Consider the following 23,629-nt stretch of genomic DNA (forward strand, 5'->3'; position numbering starts at 1 on the left):
AATTCGCGAGATTACTGCAGTGGTTGAATTGCGTTTATATAGTCCAGAAATTTTTCAGCGCGCAGTTTGTTAGACTACAAGTGTGGTATATATGTCAAGTACATATATAGCATATTTAGTGATTCAAGATTGAATTATTTAAGTATTTTAAGATCTAGCTTTGACCGATATAGGGTTCCAGTTTATCGATTATGTTCTCACATGTACGGTCTAAATATGAAATTATTATTGCATAATATTTATTACTTCATAAATAAATTATTAGATACATTGAATATTAGCAATTATTCAATTTCATAAATTTACATACCAATGTATTTATAAGATTAGGCATACATTAAATGTACATTGCTAATATTCAAATTATAGCCTGCAAATTACTGTAGATTTTTAGACTTGTAAATTCATAAATTGAAATTCTTAAGTATCTTGAACCTCGTATACTCGCAAGTGACTGATTTGTCATTGTAAAATCAACTTGACCATAATACGTTTCTCGCAGCATTCAGCAGAACTATTTAAATTGTGTACAATATGATGGGCACATCGTTGCGTTGGTACTTATTTATTAACTGTTATTTATGTACTGCGGATTTGAATACACACCATGCCTGGCTCTCCGCGGTCGGCTCGTAAAAATTCCGTCGCTCGAAAATGACTTTCTCCTCCGTGGCAAGACCGCGAAAGGGATCGAAAAAAAAAGGAACGAGAGAAGGAGTGAGGAAAGAGATGGGGGCAGGTAACAACGCAAGTTTCGAGAAACGGGTGGTAGGACAATCCGCTACGTTTTCTCACCTGTCGATCAGCGTTGCACCGCGCGCACTTTATCCGCGTGTTTACCGAGCAACCGGTAATTACGGCAAATCCTTCTCATCCACGATATTTCAAGGAGATTAACTTTACATCTCTCCCGCAGTAACTTCTTTTCCGCGCTCGGAGAAGTACCGGTTTCTTCAAAACTGTACAGTGATATGGCTCCGTTTATCGAGAGATAAAACTACTCGATATCTTCCGCGATGAAGAGAAATTGTTGATACTATCGTATCACGCGGTATTGTTCTTTGTTTCTTTTATTCTCACAATTAGACACCTATACTTTTAGTGTGCGAATTTTTAAAACGCTTTTATTTTTACATTGATAAAAAAATCGAATCATGATATGTCTTAATCAATATTCTTGTAAAAAGAAACAGAGAATTTATTAGAAATTTTATTTTTATATCACGAATCTGAGGAGAGAGAGAGCTGGTCTGTGGTCTTTACTTATCTGTGCTGTCATAAAACATGAGTGTAGCATGGCGCACGCCATGCTTGTAATGGAGGCGCTACGAATATGACCGGAAGTGGAGGATTAATACTCGCGTTTCTACGGTACAGAAACACGCATCGAACTGACTTACAGCTGCGTGAATAAATTCTAGATGAAAGAGCAGCCAACAAAAAATAACAGCAGTAACGGAAACAAGTAGCGGTAACTTTACAGGTAGAGTAAAAAAAAATAGAAAAAATTGTAGAAATAAAGGTAAATTTTACACGTCTATCAAGAATTCCGTCTTGAAAGAAAAATGGGGAAGACAAAGATTCGAACTCTCTAAATCAGTGGATAATCACTGATTACCCAGAGGCATACTTGGCCACTATGAATTCACTGATTACCAGTGGTATAATTGAGACTGATCTCACTGATTATCCACTGATTCAGCTTTATGCCTGATTCTACATTAATTTTAATCTTGATTCAACTAACTCTTTATCTTTTTCCAATTTTAAGAATTAGAAAAAATGAAGAATAAGTTGAACTGAGATTAAAGTTAATCTATATTGGAAGAAAGGGGCATAAATCTGAATCAGTAGATAATCACATCTATTCTACTCTCTAAATCTGAATCAGTGGATAATCACTGATATCAGTGCCAAGTATGGTACTGGTAATCAGCGAATGAAATGTGAGATCCCTAACCTAGCTGATCTTTATTATGTGATCTAACCAACCTTGTTTTAGTGCATAAATTCAATAAATATGGAATTGAAAGATTGAAATTAACGTGCAGTATTTTAGTTATATAATACTCGAACATTCTTCCTTTTTTAATTGAACTTCACTGATTATCAGTGCCAAGTGTGCCACTGGGTAATTAGTGACTATCCACTGATTCAGATTTAGAGAGTACATTGATGATAGAAACGAGTATTAGAGAGAAGAGTTTGACGGGAGAAAACTCGCGCGCGCGCAGGTGGATGACCGCTTTTGGACCACCGTGTAGTAGCCGAGTCGCGCAGGCGGGGGTCTTATAATATCGCGTCATACGAAACGATGAAATAGTGGCCGTAGCGAAGGAATGTTCCCTACCACTCGAGTCGTCGAGTTGAGTTGACTGGCGCGTTGCGTGGTTCGCCCGGCTCGACCGACCGCTTTCAACCGGTGTGTCTGTTCTCCGTTCCTCGCCAGTGTTTCTCTGTGCGCGTACAGGGTGTTTGGCAATTGCCGGATACAACCGGAAAGGAATAATCGGGTTCCCTCGTCACGAAGCTCGACTCGATCTCCCTTTTGATCTCCCTCCCTCTCCCTTGGTAGCAATCCCCTTCGTTTCTGTTTCTTTTTTTTTCTTTTCTTTCGAAGCCGACTGCACTTACGAATTGTTTCCGATCGCAGTTAACGCAGATCGACCGTGACGGAGAATCAAAACGTCTTTGAAAGGATTGTTACAAGAACGATTGAACCTCAAACATCTCGAAAAGCGCGTCGGTCGTTGGGAATTATACTCGGTTTCTTAACCGAGAGGGTCCACTCTCGGATCTACTTGTTATTTTATGCTTATTGACAGTTTATATTTGCGTATTCGCCCACTCGACGCAGGGAGATCGTAGAATTCATATACTGATGCGTATTATGACTACTTTTACGAGCGATATCAATGAGCGAGCATCGCGATGAACATTACGATACTCGGCAACGATACCGCCATTAAAGATAACGCATGTGTAAAGCATGAAGTTGGAACAGCAATATCCAGGCGAGAACTGTTAATAATCTTCTTCTCTCGTGTCTAATGTCATGTTGATTTATATATAGAATGCCACTAACATTATTCAATCACACGAAGACTACTCATGTCTTCAATGAAATGCAGATTATAAATGGAACAAAAGCGAGAAATCGCATTACAAAAGGAAAATTTCGATTATTGTAACAAATTTTCTATCTTTTCTTAAAATGAAAAAATAAACGTTTGATTTAAGAGATAATTAACTTTGACTATTTCATGACGAAAGCATAATTTTGAAAATGCCATGTGAATGAAGTATGTCAAGGGTTATACTGAAAATTCCTTGAAACTTTTCATCCGCAACATTTTTCTCAATGCGTTTCTATTTGTCAAAAGCACTGAACAATTTTCTAGATTTCACAAAGTTAACAAAGGCCTACATGGCATTAATCTTTAAATGGATGAGTGTAGGGTGGCCCAGGTATTTTTTTAAATCTTGTTTTTAAAAACTCAGAAATCTTGATGTTTATTATCTTTACGTATTTTTATCTCAAAAGAATATAATTATTGTAAATTTAACTGCAACATAATTTACTAGTAAAAAATATAGCCATAAAAATAAATTTTCTTTTGGTGTTTTGAGTATCTCACCTACCACCTTACGACTAAAGATATCTTTAGACCACCTGAAAAGTTAAATACATTTAGGAGATGCGTTCGCTTCCTTCGCAATGGCATTGAAGTACCGCGATCATACGGTTACCGAGTCATCCGAGTAAATCGCGTAAAAGAGAAGAGGAAAAAAAGAATATTTGCAGTGAAAAGAGACAGGAAATCGCCCATCGAGATTATCATTTCTACGATTTATCCTCCACTCGCGGATAAAGTTCCGAAAAGCATTCATACGCGCGTTTACACGCGTCTCTCCTTAGTCGTCGTGAGGGAGAGATATGCTGAGGCGAAGCCGAGAACGACCGGAGCCGTCTCGAGAGATTCAAAAGGTGCTCGACGGGGCCAGGCGTGGGTTACCCGTGATCATCATGACAAAAGCTCGGGGCAAACATCCGTTCAATTTATTAGCTTATAGGTAACGCCGTCTTCGTACTACCTACTATACACCACCTACGACACCAGCCATGGACCGCCTATAATACCCACAACATTATGGGCATGCTCCCAAGCTAGCACGAGGCCCCCCTTTTCTCCCTTCTTGTCGCCCGGTGGCCCGCTGCACCCTCCCGAGGCAAACGATCCCGTCCTCCCCATAGAGTCCCAGTTTTTACGGTCACGAGAGACCTGTGACATTTTCCGAACCCTAGGGGTAGAAAGACTGTCGCAGCATGCTTATTCAAGGATTAACCCCCTAACAATTTAATGACAAGTTTGCGATAAGTAGGATAGCGTAAAGAGGAGAGAAATTTTTCTTTTTAAGAAAATGACCTTTTGTTGAGGCATTAATAATAAATTTAGAGTTATATGCGTCGATTAAAAACGAAAAGAATTCTGATGATTGTTATAATTATTAACTGTTTGCATCATTATCACAGTATGTTATATTTGTTATTATATGCTTTGAAATTAATCGAAAATTTCAATAAGTTATACACGGAAAGAACGATTTTGCTGAAATATCTAAAATAAAATAATTTTGTCGATCATCGAAATAATTATGTAGAATATTTAAGCTGACAGTAAAATATTTTAACATTCTAGCTATCAGTTTGAATATCCTACATAATTATTTTCAGATCTGTATCTAATTAAATTTTTAGCAAAACAGTTTTTTCTTGCATTAAAAAAAAGAGTTTGATTATAACTATCAAATATTGAATGAAATAATTTCAATTACATTACTCTCTAAATCTGAATCAGTGGATAATCACTGATATCAGTGCCAAGTATGCCACTGGTGATCAGTGAATGAAATGTGAGATCCCTAACCTAGCTGATCTTTATTATGTGATCTAATCACTTTGTTTTAGTGTATAAATTCAATAAATATGGAATTGGAAGATTGAAATTAACATGCAAATATCAGTATTTTATTTAGTTATATAATGCTTGAACATTCTTCCTTTTTTAATTGAACTTCACTGATTATCAGTGCCAAGTATGCCACTGGGTAATTAGTGACTATCCACTGATTCAGATTTAGAGAGTAATATAATACCAAAAATAATTTTACTTTTCTAAATGTTCAGCGATTATTATCAAATAATTGATTATATTATTATGATTGGTAATACTTACTAAACATTTAGAAAAGTAAAATTATTTTTGGTTATATTAACCAAACATTTGATTGAAATTATTTCATTAAACATTTGGTAGCTGCTACTCTTTTATCAGTGTGTAGAATCGGAAATCTTCAATCAACTTGACGTGTCTTTAACATCTCAAGAGAGTTTAGATATAAAATCATAATCTCAGAAATATTTTATTATCTTGTTAAGATTATTTTTATCGACCGTTACAAGCATCATTGTTTTTAAGGGAACTCGATATGTCTCGGATTTAGCAATCTCTCGTTTCTCGTTCGTATCCGTGCTATGCGGGATGCGTGAAAACACGTGTTTCCAATTAAGGAATAAAAGAGATATTTCAGGCTGAGGATTAACTTTTATCGAACGTTTACAACGGGTCGGCAAGAGAGATAGTGGAATATTAAGTTTCGCGCGGTTTATCGCCAATCTCACGGTAAAGGCAGAAATCGCGCCGTAAATTCACGCATTTATTCTACACGGTTTTGAGTTCCCACGTTAATAAGGAGGAAAACGCATCGAGACGAAATATCAACGTACGTATCATTCATTCACGAATCAAATCACACAACACCGCCAGCTTTGAAATTCGTCAAAGTGTTTATTTCACACATTCGATCGTATCCCTAATAATGCAAGTATTAATGGCTTCTTCATGAAAAATGTAAAACGCATTCAAGAGAAACATAACAACATTTTTTGTCATTAAAATAATTCGCAGCTCAAATCCTAATCTAGCTGACAAAAATCCGTCGTGTCGCGTTGAAATTTTGGTAACCCAATATTATTGCAGGTGATAAAAATTCCATTTGTTATTTAATTGCCTTTTAGATTATCATATTATAGTTACTTAATTCTTTTCACAAAAATACTTTTAACTACTTTTAAGGTGATCAATAAAAACAGTCCATTTGTTGACTGCATTTTAAGTTATTACATAAATTATTTACTGACTCAATTCTATTTACATAATTATTTTTAGGAAAGAAAGTAGTACTTTTATTAATTGCATTTTAATTTATTTCACAAGTTATGTACTGGTTCAATTTCTTTTATAAATATTTTTATGGTGTAATTGACTTTGCATACCTATGTGTGTAAAATATTTTCAATTGATATAACTATGATTAAAACTACTTGTCTTCTAAGACTAGTCAATTAACAACATTTCCTGTTGTAATTCCCAAGTTACTGTCGAGCGCTATTAGTCCGCCTCTTTCCCATGAACTTCAACTTTTCATTATCGTGCAGCAACTTCGCGCCTGCGACGCCACTTTATCAGGAAAGGAGACGGCGTTTTATTGCCATACTGACTCGTGCGGCCTGAAATTTTCTTCTCAATATCAGCTTTATCGATTCAGCGACTTTATACGTAAATGCTCGAAATTATAGTCGATCAACATCGATTTCGCTTCGAAATTTTCATTTCCTTAATCCTCACCGTGTAAACGCTCGCCCGTTTTTTGCTTCGTGGTTTACGTGTTACTACAAAATTCATCAAACTCTCTCCTCGAGTTACTTTCCGATTATCTTATGCATAATTTTAAATAAACTTTTTTTCGATCACCTTCGTTCCGAATGGACTACGTTTCCACGAATGGCGAGAAATTCGCTCGTCATCGATCGGCTAGCGACGACGGCGACAATGGCGAGGATAGAATATTATTCGTGGGCAACATCAACGCCCACGATTAACGACCTGCGCCGATAACCCATGGGCCCACGCTTCCACCCTGATGGGGTGTTGTCCCGGATCATTCGTTTTACGAGGCCATTTTCGACGCGCATGGCCACTCGAGGACTCGTCAACGATCACGCGAGTGCGAGAAGAGGCTAAGGGAATTGATATGAGGGCGTGAAAAACGGCACTACAATAAGCATCGCCAATGTCGCTATGTTAAACAAATCCGCAAGTCGCTTGTTCAGTCGTCGGATTTACGAAGGCGAAGGTCCTTCGCGATGTCACCGCGAGAACGTCCAAATAGATTTTGTTAACAATAGTCTAATTTAATACACGCGAGTGAAAAATTCCATATTCGAGGCGGTTCTTTTCGTGCCTAATATTTCTTGAGAATTTATACAATTCCCAGTTTGAACTGGAAATATAATATATACTTAATTTCATCGGTTCATTTTTAAAACTTGACAGATTTAATCCTCCGAAACTGACGCCAAAATCTGTGACACAGTTATTGATGCTGGGTCTGTAAGACCCATTTATGTTAATCAAGAGATACTAATTAATTTCAAAGAAACAAAATGGCACAACTCATATAAAAACGAATGAATATTAAGTGTGGTTTAATAAAGAATAATCTAAATTTGCAGATGTAACATCAAGAAAATTGAATTGTTTGATATTTTTTAGAAAGAGATTTATAATTGATTAGATCCACTCTTACAGAAATCTACTGGCCAATTTATTCCTGAAAAACGGTAGGTGGTAAGGTGGTACAATTTTGAACGTAGTACAATTCTGAGAACGATATACCTAGATTTAAATTCATTTCAAGGCTTCTTCCTAGCTGTTCGATACTCTTTAGTATCCTCCGCACAATGAGATCAAGGTTACCAAACTTGAACCTTGAAATTGGATCGAAATCTTATTTCGTTCAGAATTGTATCATATTCGAAATTGTACCATGCTATCCTAATTGATTACTTATAATTTGTACTGAAAGTATTAAACAACAACTATTTTTACTACTTAAAATAAATAATTAATTATTGTGTTTCGATGTTAAATTAACCAATATTAGATTTCTATAAGAGCATTAGACTGTCAACTCTGGAAGGTTAAAATTGTGAGCATTTAAAAAAAAATAATCTTAAAATTTTCTCTGAGAATTAAGTCCTTCTAAATTAAAGTATCTTTTACATTTTCTTAAGCCAAGGAATTTCTTTAAAATCTGAATATAATCATCGTCGGTGTTATATTCGTGGATTATATATCTGCGGGGCGTAATCGAACGCGACGGGAAGAGGGTTCCCCGTGCCACGTAATAGCGGTAGCATGTCCAACGGTTCCGACATTTCGCGTCCGGCGGCCATTGTGCGCTAAACTCCGAAATAAAGGGGAGATACGCCGCGGCCCAGAAATTACGCATCCGCTGAAAGGCAGGCGCAAATTACAGAACGGTGTAATGGCCGGGGTGCATGAAGCGCCTTATCGCCGACAATTTCTGCGCGCGAGCCGCCGCAGGAGGAGGAAAATCTTGCGCGCGAAATTATTCTACGTAGATTATATAGAGATCGGTGGTAGATTTTACACGCTTCGTAGGCGACGCATAAATGTTTAACCGTTTTGACGCCAAATTGACTATGGATTGCATTGAGTGCGTAATAGATCTTTAAAAAAATCATCAATATTTGAATTGCATAAATTTCTTATTAAAAGTAGCCGTAAAATGAGTAAATAATTATTTGCACTATGAATACGAGTAATCAGAAATTATAGAGAAAAGTATTTGATATTTGTGACCATAATTGCATGGTAAAATAATCTGAAATTCTAATTATTATTCTGTAATGTTACTAATAATAAAATATATAGTTAGCACCGAAAAATAATAGTCGCTTTAGCATTTAAAAAAATCTGCATCAATGTGCTGAAATAAATATAAAAATTTCAGTACTTTTTTTTTTAATTTTAATTCAATTTTAGAATTTTAAAGATGTCTCCCAAAAAGAAGCTATCGCTAAAACTAAACTCGATGACATCTGAATTAATTATGGATAGAAGATTTAAGTGGTCCTCTTACCTGACCGTGCTTATCCATGTCGTTATTTGTCAGCTTGACTTTCTCGAAGGAGACGACCTGTTTTCGCAGTTGTTCACCGGTGAAGGGTGAGTCGGGATGAACGTAAAGTCGCACGGGCGCCGGCGGATCCGCTTTGCCAGCCTCCAGCCAACAGCTACGATGATAGGCGTATCGATACCTCTTGTTGTCGACCGGCACGATGTCCATCAATACTGCATAACGGCCCTCAGGCTTGAGTCCGGTAAAGGATACCCGGCACGTCGGGAACATCCGTCTGCGAAAGAATGCGGAAACAATGTAATAACAAGCGAATAATAATCATGATAAATTATTCGAGCTAAATACGTAGGAACTTATTTAGATAAACAAATATATGTATTTCACAAAATATACTCACCCGCATAAGAAACGAGTCAGTGCAACGTTACAGTGGCCCATTTTTTTGCGGATATCTGTACTTAGAATCTTATTTTTTAAATTTTATTATTTAATTAATTACTTGCGCAAAACGATGATGAATCGCTTTGAAACAAGATGAAAAAAACTTAATTTAAACCTAAGTAATTAAAGACATGATTATATACGTAATTTATGAAATGTGATAAATTCTCAACTTTAAAACGACAAACAAAAACGAATCTCGATCTTTATCGTTTGATATGATGGTGTATGTAACCTAGTAATCACAAAATGACGTAGGAAAATCAAGGTAAAACCTTTGCACTTCGTGACCGCTTTCACGATCGTTGTAGTCTCGCAACGGTAGAAGTTATTAATTATAGAACAGTGCCTGCAACAAGTTTTCTTCGGCAGCGTAAACGTTTCACCGCGTGCAGTATAACTTTCTCAACAGTTAAAATGCATTTCTAAGTTTTATAATCTTGCTCCCTTTTCTAAGCGCAGTCCTAAGAGATAGATCATTCATCACAAAACTAAAAAAATGTCAAATCTATTTGTATTCGTCATTATTATATCATTATTAGTTTCTTTATATTTTTCTTAATATGTTTCACTCAGTCATTCCGAATTTAACTGTAGGCAGTTCGATCAAAGGAAACATTCGTCTCGGCACCTCGAATTTCATCACAAAAGCCGAGCTTCAGCCTTGAATTGGTCGCATCTGCAATCGACCTTTCAACACTTCAAGAGACGTCAAGGCGCACGCGCCTTCGTCGATGATGCAAAGGCGTGCTGAAAATTCCCACTGGCATAGCAGGAAAAATTGTAGCCTGACCTTCATCCTCCTGTTCCCAACCAAAAGCTTTCATCCGGCCTACAATGTATGTCCTCGCTGCGACCGCACGCAATGGACTCGCGTCCTATGATTTACGCGCCTCGTGGAAGAACGCCAGACATTTTTCCGCGATCAGATGATGAGATACGTTAATAGCGATTTTTTCACAGTGAAAAACTGACCTCCAGTTAGTTTATCGCTGAAAATGTCGAGCTTGGGTCGGACGTGATGGGGAGATAGAAAAATTCGTTTATTCCGAACCGCAATCACGCCATTTCGCTTTATATAATTTACTACATAATTACAAACTATGTAAGATGTAATATGATGAATGCTTGATGCATGTAAGAGATCCCTCGTTATTTTATTTAAGAGACTATTGCATGGAAAAAACGATTTTGCTGAAATATTTAAAAATTTAGTTAGATACAGATTTGAAAATAATTTTGTTAAATTATTGTGAGACTATTAAAAAATAATTATGTAGAATCTCAAGTATGATGAGCAATGCTGCAAAAAGTTTTGGCATTCTAGCAACCAACTTGAACATCTTACATAACTTGATGATCCAACAAAATTATTTTTTAAATTTGTATCTAGTCAAATTTTTAGATGCACTGAAGAAAATACTAAATTTTAATATTTGTTTGAATAGTTTTAAGTAAATATTTACTAAATGTAAACATATATTTATTTGATACAAAAAGTTAATTTGATTGATTTAACTATTGTTTTTTTATTGAGTAAATATTTATTTACTGTAAGTAAATGTTGACTAATATTATTCAAAGAAATATGTATTAGTAAATTTTGTTTAGTGTACTTTAGCAAAACCGTCCTTTCCATACTACGTGCAGGTTATTCTCAATAACTGTACCATGTGTATGCGCTATTACAGTTCTGATCTAATTATTGTTACGCTAGACTCAAGCTTGATCGAACCATCAGAGAAGATTGAAGATGATGGATCCGCCTCGACATGCCTGTCGAGGTCGGCCAATGGTGTGTCCAGGACCGTGCAATCCACTAAAGACTCATCATCACCATCATCACCGACGTCGTCATCATCGTCAGAAACCCGATATGACGGGAATTGTCACGCCGGGAAAAGACGTACTCTTGCCGGATGAGTTTTCTCAAATAACGCTGCTAAGATCTTTAAAGACAGACGCTTCTGTCACATCTGTGACTTCGAAAGATGCTATGTCGGTCTCCACAACCTCATCCTCCACCAAATTCGCTGTGATCAGAATTCCGAGAGCTTATCAATCCAAAAAAACCGACGTTCCTGCGATCATACAACAAATTCTGTCACCGGACAGACTGGAAATGCTCGGAGAACCGTCGAAACTGAGAACCGAGAAAACGAGCGAGTTGGTACCTTTGAGAAAAATTGAATCGCCGATCCCGGCGAAAACGACAACCTACCCGAAGGAAACAGCTGCGAGGATAACACCATATCAGACACCGAGGAATTGCCTGAACAAAGTAATATGCGCGATTATGATGAAACTGAACAAACTGACGTTGAAGATAACGTCGCCTCTTTTACTGTGTCTGACGATCCTGATAATCTACGTGGGAATTCATGTATTATTGGCTGTAATCGCACGAACATCTGCGTACCAGTTTTTCATGTCCAGTCAGATCTGCGGGGTCTTCGTATTTTTTATGTGGCGACTGACCGGCACGATACTAATCTGAACCACGCGAATAGATAATGCATCGAGATAATATGCCGCCAGACAAACACCGAAATTGATCGACGTGTCTTATACTAATTTATCATAATTACATATACATACGTAAAACGGTTACGTAAGCTCTTCCGTTCAAGCATGGATTAATTAATTGATGTTCGGTGCTAAATTGATGAGTTCTACGAGTCTAGGAAACGTCACACGTGTACATTAGAATTCTAAGGAGTGAGATTATATTTGGATTTCAAAAGTCTATGAGGATTAATTGACCAATATTAATTATTGGAAAACGTTTTGATTAATGATGCTACTGAAATAACCGCCATTTTTTAAGTTTGTTTCATAATTCTCTAGTGTATAGCTAGAAAGACATCCGATAATATTGGAATATATAAAAATATATTCTCGAATGTATGCGTATATATTTTCGAGTCAGACATCTCTCACATCGTTCGATTATAAAAAAAAAGATATGTTCCCATTAAGATATTGCATCGTATATAAAATCATCGATAAAACTGCAGTCGCATTTATCGAAGATTTTCAACAAAATATTCGTTATTTTCATAATGCTAAAGTAAAATAGCTTAAAAATACGCGCTTTCGTTCTCCCTGAATCCTTATTCACGGAAAGAATAGTTTTGCTGAAGTACCTAAATATTTAGCTAAATATAGGAACTAATTTGAAAATAATCCTAAAAATAATTTTGTCAAAATCAAAATTTTTTGCAGCATTCATGTTTAAGTTTCCTACGTAATTATTTTAATGGTCCAACAAATATCGAATCTGTATCTAGATAAGTTTTTAATCATTTCAGTAAAGTCAGTCGTTTTCTCTGTGCACGAACAATTTTATCGCTCCCGCACAAGAACAACAATTTTGCTCTATATAAAATATCTAAAAATTACTAAGGCTCGATTTCACAATATATGGTTACCTAAAGATTAAAGATAATCAAGAAATTCATGAATGAATTTCATTGATGAATCGGTTGATAACCTTTAATCTTTAGTTAACCATATATTGTGAAAACGGGCCTAACTACAAATCTGAAAATAATTTTCTTAGACTATCAAAATTATTATAGAAGACACTGAAGCATAAATGAGCAATACTACAAAAATTTTTCATTCTAGCAATCAGTTGAGCATCCTGTATAATTATTTTGATGGTCTAAAATAAAATTATTTTCAAATCTGTATCTAGTTAAATTTTTAGATACTTTAGCAGAACCATGCTTTCCATGCGCCGGCTTCTTCGAAAGACAAGGCCGCAAGCGTAACTGTTGCGGTTTTCTAGATCTATTTATTCGATGACAGGTGTCCTTCTCGTTTTCGTACAATGAGGGGGCCTGAGGCCGTAGGACTCGTTCACGACGGAGCTGGACGAAAGGAGATTGGGATCCTTAAGCGAAACGCAGATAAGAGAGGCCCGATTGCGTCACGCGAGTGCCTTGCCACTGTCTATTCGTAGAGTTCCATACCTTGGAGAATGGTCCCCCGCGACGAGGACCTTGCCACCGCGGTTTTGCGGTTTTCGAGCTTCTCGAAAACGATCCTTCCTTTTCCACAGCACGTACGTGTTCGGTTAGGTTCGTGTGGTTTTTAACAAGCATATTGTCCAATCGCGTTGAATAGTATCGTCGTTACGTCGCCTGGGGATCCGACACACCTTAACGACACGATTGTCGGCCCTCAGGCGAGGAATTAGCTGAGCGGTGCATTCGAAATGCGCACACATAGTCAGCGCGCGAGAAACAAGCTCTTTATTCGCGGAGTCGACGACGGAGTCTGCGAGACCTCGCGCCTCATTTCTCCACGTTGTAATTCAATTCCGAGCGCGTCATAGACGCCTGAGATTCGCTTCTCGATTTCGCTTCACGGCGACGACGACGTGACATTCGATACATAAAATTCGAAATTGCTATGATTGACAATGTCGTCATGAAGTTTAACTGCTATAACGTATATAAAAATGTTAGGGAACTGTGCGTGACTCTCCCTGAAAGAAGAATCCATTTTAGGGATAACAAAAATAAAATTCGAAAATTTTTTAATTTAATACAATGCTATTAATCGCACGATAATATTATCTAGCCAGCAATTACAGAAATGACCTGGATTTCTATTATATAAACTTAGAAATTCTTATAATAATTTATTTTTAGTGCAGGTGTGGGCTGTATTAATCCTTAGTGTTAATTCTTAGTTTACAAGATAAGTACCCCCCTTGCACATTTCTTTTTCTTGGAAATACTTGAGCACCTGGCTAAATGGTACTCTACTTTTTTCTTTTTTTTACTGCACAACTTTATAAAGATCTATTTTCTAAAGATGTTAATGTATATGTATATGTAAGAATCACTTAATAATTTTTGCAAATTTATAAAAGTGATGAAAATTAACCCGGACACGAACGACGTGTGTAGCAAAGAACCGGAAAATCATATGTATTAAGGGTGAATTTCCGCACACAGGATTTTTATTGTTTACTTAAAGGCAGGTGCTAAATACTCGTATATCCCCAGGCTCTATATACAGTTTTGCATATATTTCGAAATGAGCAGTGAGCAATTGTGGCCACGCACGTTGCCGTAATGTAAGTATTAATCCCGTCATCAAAAAAACAACGCGGTTGTGCGCACTATCGTAATTACCCCGAGTTGACACTTTATAAAATCATCAGGGTCGTTTACACCTCCCTCAGCCCTCCACCCTGAGGCAGCTGCAGCTAACTCGCTTATCGCCCGAAGCCGGCCTTGACGTGGACGACGTTTCCTCCGAAGTGTTCGACTTTCACCTGCTACGCCACGCACGCGTTATGCCAAGAATAAATTTCGCAATCATACGTGTATGCACCACCCATTCTCACCGGTGTTTCTGTTGGTATACGATCGTCGCGTTTCCGTAAACTTTAACCGACACGATAAATCATCCGGAAAATTGCTATTAGAAGAAGGGCCGACCACCCTTTTAGATAAATGCGCCGACTATTTAAGTATCGATGGCGAACCGATCGACGATCTCTCCCTCGAGATCCGTCACCCTTAGTGATCCCTATCGCGCATTACGCTTGTATCCCATGAATCCTTGGGCGCTTAGTGACTCATGTTTATACGAGGATCGCGCGACGAACAAGTCAATTCCTGCGGCGCGTGTCACTTTCGGATGCGAAGCGCGTACGCTATCAAAATTACCGCAACCGTGTCGGAATGGTATCTCCATTTTGCTTTAAGTATATTTTCGAAATAACGGTTCCGTAAAACACGGTTGAAAAAAATTTTATTTAAAAATAATATTCAAAAACACACACACAATCTTGAGAATGGATATAATATTAAAAATTAAATAGCTCGTGATAAAAAAAAATTTATTTAGTATTGTACATGAAATAGATTTTTGTGTGTTCTCTATTCATTCGTTTTACAATTAATCCGTTCCAGTTCTTTATTAAATAAATATTTTACAAAAATTTTTCTCGTGTATTTTCTCGCTTCTGATATCACATTCTAAAATAGTGATGAATTAGCAGAAGCCTTAAAAATTAAATATCTCATGAGATAAAATTTATTTAGCATTGTATATGAAATGGAGATTTTATGCGTTCTCATTCATTCCTTTTAAAAATTAATCCACTCCAACTTCTATTAACTTCAATACATATTAAATAGCTTTGTAATTGACTCGCGACGTTCATCTTAGTAAATGCGTGTTCGTTCCTCTACATTAATTTTTTCGGCAATCAATTACGTCACCATCGTATGGCCTCGGATATTAAGATCATAATAATAGCAGCAATTAAAATGAAACCTTCGCTCGCCACATGGCCCCCTCTTATTACTCCTCGAGAAGAATTATCGCGGCTTAACCGATCCAAGTGTTTTTCTGCGTCACTTTTCACGATCGCGATAACAGACGTCCTAATTTTACCTGCAGGTAATTTATTTTTTATTCCAACGCCAACGGATCGACCACCTCTAATAATTCGTTGAGTCCTGCGTCCGACATTACGGCACATTTCCCCGTCAAATTAGGCGGGAACAAACAAGCCTTCGATGGCCCATGGCTAACGAGGCCGTAATCGCAGAAACACCTCAACCCCCTTGAACCACTCGTATATCTTTCCCCGCTCCGCCAGGGGGAACGGGATACAAGAGGGCCACCGACTGCCCCCCCGAGGAAAGACCCGTCGTGCCGGTGAAGTTAGTACAAATGGATCACGGAAGTGCGCTGGATATATATCGCGATTCGACCTGAGTCAAACCTAAAATGTGTTTACCGAGCTAACGACTCCACGCGCCAGGTGGGATCGCTGCCTATTGTAATTATACCGCGGCTGTCGCGCGTTCACGTTCTGATGATCGTGACACCGCGTTGCTCGACAGGATATTCTTGTACCTATATGAGAAAAAAAGACAACGAAGCGAAAGCGACTACTCACTTCGAGACGATATATACGCTGGAGTTTGCACTGTTCACTATATAAAAATTGAAACGTGTTCTTCTCCAATCGAAAATTAAAGAAGTAGAATTAGCCAAAAATATTGATATTTAAATCCAAAAAGTTGATGATATTGAGAATATTGATTTTTTATATACCGTAGACACGGTTGTAAATTAATCGCCTAAGACGATCTCTAACTCGTTCTCGAATTTATCAGTTAATATTGTATTTTTTTTCTTAAAACGGTAATATTCGATAATATTTCACACTTTAATGATATAGAAGAAACAATTTTGTTGAATCTAAAAATTTAGCTGAATACGAAAAAATAACTGAAAATAATTTTGTCGGACTCACTCAATTATAAATTTCTTTGTCAAAAATGTCAAACAATTCAATTTTCTTTATGTTACATTTGCAAGTTTGGATTATTCTTACTAAAATATACTTATAAGTGTTTATTCCTTTTAAACAAAAAAAAAAACAGTTTTACTAAAGTATCTAAAAATTTATTTAGATACAGATCTGAAAGTAATTTTGTTGGACCATCAAAATAATAATGTTGAACATTTTAATAATAATACTACATTCTAATAATTAGTTTCAGTCCATATAATTATTATAATGGTCTACAAAATTATTTTTTTATCTCTAAATTTTTAAATACTTCTCACTAAAATTATTTTTTTCATCTAACAATGATAAATTCGCAAAGATTCTGCATTTATTAATTAAACTGTGGCAAGCTATATCAAACACGCGAGTGTGCTTGGTATATGTTGCTTTGATATATTTGATGCGAGACGCAGTATTCATTCTTAATCCGTTGCGAGTTCTCTCGAGGATGTTATCTCTCGTATTCGTTATGTGCATTAGTGTGTTTAGTCCATTCGGAGGCCTTCTAAGGCTGTTACCCCGCGTATTTATTATGTGCACTTCGTGTAACCGCGCGAAAACGGGGTCTAAAATGAAGAGATGTCTATCTACCCCTTCTCTCTCTTTCATTCTTTTTCTCTCTCTCCTCCCTATCTCCACCTCCTCTCGACTTCTCTTTTATTTCCCTCTCTCTTTTTCTCCTTCTCTCGACATGTTGTTCTCTGTGCATGTTCTCCGCGATGTAACGTGCACACGATCGTCCCAGGCCGGGTCGCGTGTGAGTGTATAATGTAGGTTGCTGGCACCTTGATGAAGGGTTCGCGTGACGAGTACCCTCTATCCGCCGGTATCCTGTCTCTCTCCTGACCTGCTCGTCCGCACCTCCTATTCCGTGCGTTTCACAGTCCACGGTTACCCACTTAAACGTTGAAAAAACGCACAGCCGCGATGACGACGACGACAACGGCAACGATAGCGTTCGCTTCGCGAAGCGACCATTTCGCTTTCCGCCGCATATACAAAAAGCAGTTTAACCGATCGCCGCTACGTCATCATCGATAAATTATAGCGGTTCGTTTGACAAGTGAACGCCTAATTAGAACGAAAATTGTTCTTTCACTGAAATTGAAACGAGGATGGATAAAATTACCAGATTTTGACCTAAACGATAGAACCTTTTTCATGCACCAAGAAAATAAAAAACATACGCAAGAAGATTCTATCGATTTGATCAAAATTGTTCTATTGTATTCATTGTCCAGGTCATTGAATAAAATAACCAAGTTTAATCTAAGCAATGGAACCTGTCTTATGTATGTTTTTTTGTATTTTTTAATGTGCTAAATTATTTGCAAATGTTAATTTCAAACTAAACTGATGGAAAATTATTGAAAATTGCAATCAAGAATCAGATTTCGACGAAATTGTGTTACTTTAAATGCAATTTTCAACATATTCCCATCAGATCAGTTTAAAATTAAACATTTGCAAATGATTCAGCATATCAAAAAATACAAGAAAACATGAATAACAGCATCAGAAAGATTGTCATTTCCGGCCAAAATCAGGTAATTTTATCCAACCTCCTCTGGTGACGAAGAAATAAAGAGCCACCACGGTTAAACGATAATGTAAAAGATTCCACTTAATTATCTTTCATAGCCTTCCTTTTTTTCTTTCTAAATTACAAATCAAAAGATTATTTGTATATTATTTTCTTTGAAAAGAAAATAATATCAGAAGATCTATTCTCTCCTTTTTTCGGTAATCTTTGACAATGTTTACCGTTTAGTACATGTCGAATTTATACATGTGTTTTCCGTTTTTAAAACAGCTAAACTATAGAGAATACGAAGGAAACGATAAATAAAGGTAAAGAGAAGTGAGAAGGATGGTCGAAACGTGGTGAGTGCGAACGTGGGAAAGAAGGAACCCCGGAACGCTTGAGAAGAAACCAAAGGAGTTTACGATCCTGGCACCCCGTAGGGCCGGACAATTCCACCTGATTGGTAGAATCCGAATCCGTATTGTCACTCGTTGGACTGACGTTCAGCTCGCTCAGCTGGGATTTCGTGCCAAGTCGCTCGTGCTAACGACGCTATTCGTGCATCGTCGCGTTCTTGATATATCGATCGTCGTCGCTCCGCCGAGGACATGGAGAACAGCGGCACGCCCTGGGATTACTTCGAATTTTTTAAATGAAGCTCAATGGTACTTATTGTGTTCAGGAATCCCTGAAATCTCTAGAGTACCTAATGTTCAAGGCTCTAAGCAAAGCTCTGTGAGCAACTAACTTCCGTTCGTTCCGGAAAAGAAAATAAAGCATTGTTTGTCAATGTCTTATAATTTGTCTTTCCTTTCAATTCCACGGTTGTTAAACCACCGGAGTAAAGACTTCGTTTGCCGCATATGCGTGTCATCGAACAGCGTTCTCTCTCGTAATTCGCTCACTTGTGCTTTTCACGGTTAGTCCAAGCAACATTGTGAATGGCTATTAAAGCTCGATATCGCTTTCCACTTCCCCGACGACGATATCGCGGTGGCATGTTCCCCGCGACGACGTCTCAAGGTTGCACGGATTGCGGCGGGTTATATTCTCAGGCGATCATCGCTCCTCCCTGCCCGAGGCACTCTCGCGGCGTTTTGTAATTACGCGCCGTCCGTCTTATCCGAAATCATCCCGTGCGTACGCGGCTTATCCAATTATCATCTGCTTTCCGCGCGCTGGCGTAAACACACACACTTCGCGGGTTGCTTATAATGTATAATGTAGCAGTCCACCGATCGCGTTTCTGAAGTTTCGCCCGCTGGAAGGTGGCTTCTCATCCCCGACACCTTACGCCCGACGATAATTACCCGGCTCCCCAAGAGCCGCTAAGTATTTCGTAATTAGAGGCCTGCCGTCTTATCCGAAATCGCACTCTCGATTACAAGCTCACGCAGGGCTTATCGATTATCATCTTTACCTCCTGCATAGCGCGCGCGAAGTCGCTTACTTTTACCTTCTATCATATACTCTCTTGATTTCCACTGTTTCTCAGCTATATCTTTTATTGCGAACACCAAGGTAGCAAGAAGCACGTCACGTCAATCAGTAGTGGCTCGAGGATCATTCGTTACTTCGGAATGATGTTGAAGATCCGGGAAATTTGCTATGGGACTGTAAAGCATCGATACTCGCGCGAGTACCTCGCTGCTCGAAGATCACGATCGAAGAGATGGCGATGACGAAGTCAAACGAGTCAGCGTATAATTTATCTAACATGTCGCTTTCTCCTTTCCGATAACGTAATAGTGCCGCGCATCACGTGTCACATTGTTGCGCATACGAGGAGGAACCGTAGGCGTTAATGATGAAGTCGCGGGGCTTATCCGGAGTACATCTAATATCCGAGTGCGCTCTGGACAAACACGTATGGCGTACCCCCGACGTTGATCACCTCGGTAACACCTCAAGGTTGCGCTTTAGTAACAGCTACATTTCTACCGACAAACAGCCTGCGGTACAGCGAACACCGTGGGGTGCCCGGAGAAGAAGCAAGAAAGTACACATTCATAGAAAGAATTAGCTCGTATAATGCCTTTAGAGCGCAATGATGGATTTATCAAGACAGCAATCTGAATGGTCACTCGAGGCCGCGAAGCTTCAGATTCCCGATCCCGTAATTTGTTGCTTGACGAGCGAGTTAAATGAACATAGGATAGAAAGACGAAGACGATTTGAGGCGATCTTATCAATGGAGCTTATTCTCTCAAATATGTGGAATATCTCAAGAGACGCGGATCTCTAAGACGCTGTAAGTAGATTCCGCGTAGATAGGCTCGATCGGAAGGCACCTGTTTGCGCAATTCTCATAGTGCGCTTCGTAATTGCGCATGGCGCGGCTTAACCGCAATCACATTCACTGTAGTTGCGTGGCTTATCGGATTATCGTCTACTTTCTGCACCGCATAAATATACCACAGCGTCGCTAGTAAAACGCGCTACTCGAAGCAAAACGTTAGCTGCGTGAAATAAAACACTGGTGTCCAGCGGAACGAATGATTAATACATGTTTAATTGTAATTAAAGTGCGCGGTCTAAGTGAATTAAACGCGAAGCTCTACAAAAATCAAATTATAGAAAGATTGTTATTGACGAGAAATTTTATCAGTTTCATAATAGGTCTCCCCATAAATCCTGGTGATTTTAGAATTATGGATGACGTGTCATTATTGGAAGAGAATATTGAAATCGATTATGGTTAAGATTATCAGAAATAATAGAAAATTGTCACAAAAAGAATATTAAATATTAATTTCTACAGAAGCGATTGTTATTTGTTGAATTATTTATTGTTGTTTATTGAATATCTTAAGCTTTATACTTAAACCTCGATAAATTAATGAATTCTTTTACAAACATTCGAAATCTTTTTCATCGTAACTGTGAGAATATGTTTTTTGGCACTTCCTACAGAACTTAAACTATCAGAATATTATACCCATAGACTTATAAGATAAATCCAGCATGCCCCCATGATAGAAGTGAAGTCGACAGTACAGTGAGAGTGAGTGAGAGCAAAAACAACGGTAAAGAATCTCTATTCTTCTCCATTACTGTGAACATACGCGTGTAAGAAAAGGATAGAGATTCACCGATGTTTTGCATCTCTCACCGTTCTGTTGACTTCACGTCATAGGGGCATGCTGAGTCTATCTTATAAGTGTATGATTATACCAATATTATAATTTAACACTCCACAACGACGTAACAGTTATGTACAACATGTGTCATATTATGTTGTTGACTGGGAAATTATAATATTGATATAATGTTATTGATATAATGTTACTGTTATAGCTTGTGATCTGTGAGTTGTTAATAATAATAATCAATGCGATTCGGAAATCTTTCGATTATTACTATTAATAAATCGATTCCTTGATTCCAAGAAAGGTATAGATCGTAATTTTAAATTAGACGAGACGCTTCGCGCAAAAATCAATTAACAGAAAAATTGTAAATGACATAGAGACTTTATTAACAGTATCGATAAAATCTTTAGAATTACTGATAGTAGATCAACTATCACGTCATTATTGGAAAGGAATTGGAATCGAATATTGATGAGATGTCAAAAGTAAGTTAAAAGTTGCAACAAAAAAAGTATTAAACATTAATTTCTGCGGAAGCGATTATTACTAATTTAATATCTCAAGTAACAAAACCTTAAATTAATGAACGGTACTATCCTGCAAACATTCGAAATGTTTTCATCGTGATCGCAAGAATATGTTTCCTAGCGGTTATTAATAATAATAATAATCGAAGCGCCCGTCTGGTTCATAAGTACCTCGACACCATCGAGCAAAAGATGCAGGTCCGCTCTACCCGATGCGGTATTTCGCAATTAGCCTGGAAGCTTATCTCGATCGCAGCATCTCCGGGGAGTTTCTAAAGAGCAGAGTCCCGGCGTTCCGCGGGTCCTCGATCGCGATCGCGAAACTTCGAGCGATAATGCGACGCATCGATCATCGCTGTAGCGCCTCGAGGCTGTACACGCACGCACACGCACCGTCGGGACAACCGATGGTTAGCTCTCTCGACTAACCCCGCGCGACCATGCGCACGAATATCTCATAATTCCGACGTGGTCACGCATCCCGGCCGCAGCTGCGGCCACGCCGGCCGAACTTTATTAGCATACATATAAAAATGCGTGCGTCCGCGCGTAAACGCGCGCGATAAATTACGTCTGAAACTCCCTTAAATATCTCGTAAAACGTCAGTCAATGAAATCCATTAGTTCAGGTACGCCGACGTAGCTGGTCGCTGCCCCGCATTACCGACAACGTCCCCTTCTCAGCGTCCGGGGGTTCTTGCCCGCGTCTTTTCTCGCTATTTGTTTGCGAATTAAAAGCGCTCGTTTCGGCGTCGCGGTCTTTAAATACGACTGATTAACGAGCGCGTGAATATGAGTCGCGTTATGATATCGTAAAGATAATTGCCGATGGATGGCGAAGTTGAAAGAGCCGAAGTACTTCTCTGTTTTGTATGTGTTCTGCGTTAAAAGTACGATCTCTCTTATCTGCAGCCTCTTTGAGATTGATACATTAATTTACAAAGAATGATACTTGAATATATATATTTCTTTGTAGATAAATTGCATTAAGATAATTGATAAGCATTCGTACAAATAAAATTATAATATTATAAATAATAAATAATTATACAAATAATACAAACAAATTACATGTTTGATCTTCATATTTTTAATATTTTCGTAGAATTTGCTACGATCTCCAGAGTTTCTACGAAACGTTAAATGTTCAAATTATTGATCTTGCTCGAAATAATTAGGAAATAAATAGAAGCAACTTTATGAGAAGCATCTTTATTAAAGATTTGTCGTCCACTCAAAGTAAAGGACATAATGGTAGCAACTATAAAGGTGACAACTATACAAGTTTTATGTATAGAATTAAAATGTACATAGTTGAATGAATTATTTTATACTTTATTGGTTTTTGTTATACTTTATATTATTTTATATATAGTTATTACAATTATAAGACAGTATTTTTTCAATTATATGTTAATTCTACATTCATAAAAATTTCTGATTGAATAGACAAACCAGAAGATTCTGGTCATATCAATCAACTATTTCAACTAGAATTATATTTGTCCATTTCCAACCTTCAAAATTTTAATTAATGCCATCAGATTTTTTTCCAGTATATGTACAAAATAATATAATAGTTGTCATATTTATAGTTGCTACCACCGTTTTTTTCTGAGTGTCCAACAACGACTCGCTCGAATTTGCCCTGCAATACATGTAGCGTGTCTCGCATCGAGTTCTTTGAAACGCGTCAGCACCG

The 23,629-nt window shown here is 37.8% G+C and overlaps 2 protein-coding genes across 3 annotated transcripts in view; one reads left to right on the plus strand and one right to left on the minus strand.

The window, feature by feature from the left end:
- The window catches only part of LOC108729441 (T-box transcription factor TBX20), a 69,521-nt gene that overhangs the window by 30,992 nt on the left and 14,900 nt on the right, over window positions 1-23,629 (minus strand). Inside the window, exon 3 of the mRNA XM_018458566.1 lies at window positions 9,010-9,283. Coding sequence (XP_018314068.1) covers window positions 9,010-9,283 — 274 coding nt within the window. The remainder of the gene's footprint in view (window positions 1-9,009; window positions 9,284-23,629) is intronic.
- LOC108729442 (uncharacterized) lies at window positions 9,650-12,538 on the plus strand. Of its 2 annotated transcripts, none has more exons than XM_018458568.1 (3): window positions 9,650-9,718; window positions 10,048-10,289; window positions 11,168-12,538. In XM_018458568.1, exon 3 carries the CDS (start codon window positions 11,204-11,206, stop codon window positions 11,945-11,947), a length of 744 nt encoding a protein of 247 aa, XP_018314070.1. In that variant the 5' UTR covers window positions 9,650-9,718; window positions 10,048-10,289; window positions 11,168-11,203; the 3' UTR covers window positions 11,948-12,538. The 2 variants fall into 2 exon arrangements, with proteins under 2 accessions (XP_018314070.1, XP_018314069.1); XM_018458567.1 differs by having other exon boundaries at window positions 9,671-9,861.

This window comes from Mycetomoellerius zeteki, unplaced genomic scaffold (genome assembly GCF_001594055.1).
Source record: "Mycetomoellerius zeteki isolate Tzet28-1 unplaced genomic scaffold, Tzet1.0 scaffold73, whole genome shotgun sequence".
NCBI classification, from domain to species: Eukaryota; Metazoa; Arthropoda; class Insecta; order Hymenoptera; family Formicidae; genus Mycetomoellerius; species Mycetomoellerius zeteki.

Coding starts and splice junctions, on each gene's coding strand:
- LOC108729442 (XM_018458568.1), top strand. CDS start 11,204: ATGATGGATCCGCCTCGACATGCCTGTCGAGGTCGGCCAATGGTGTGT.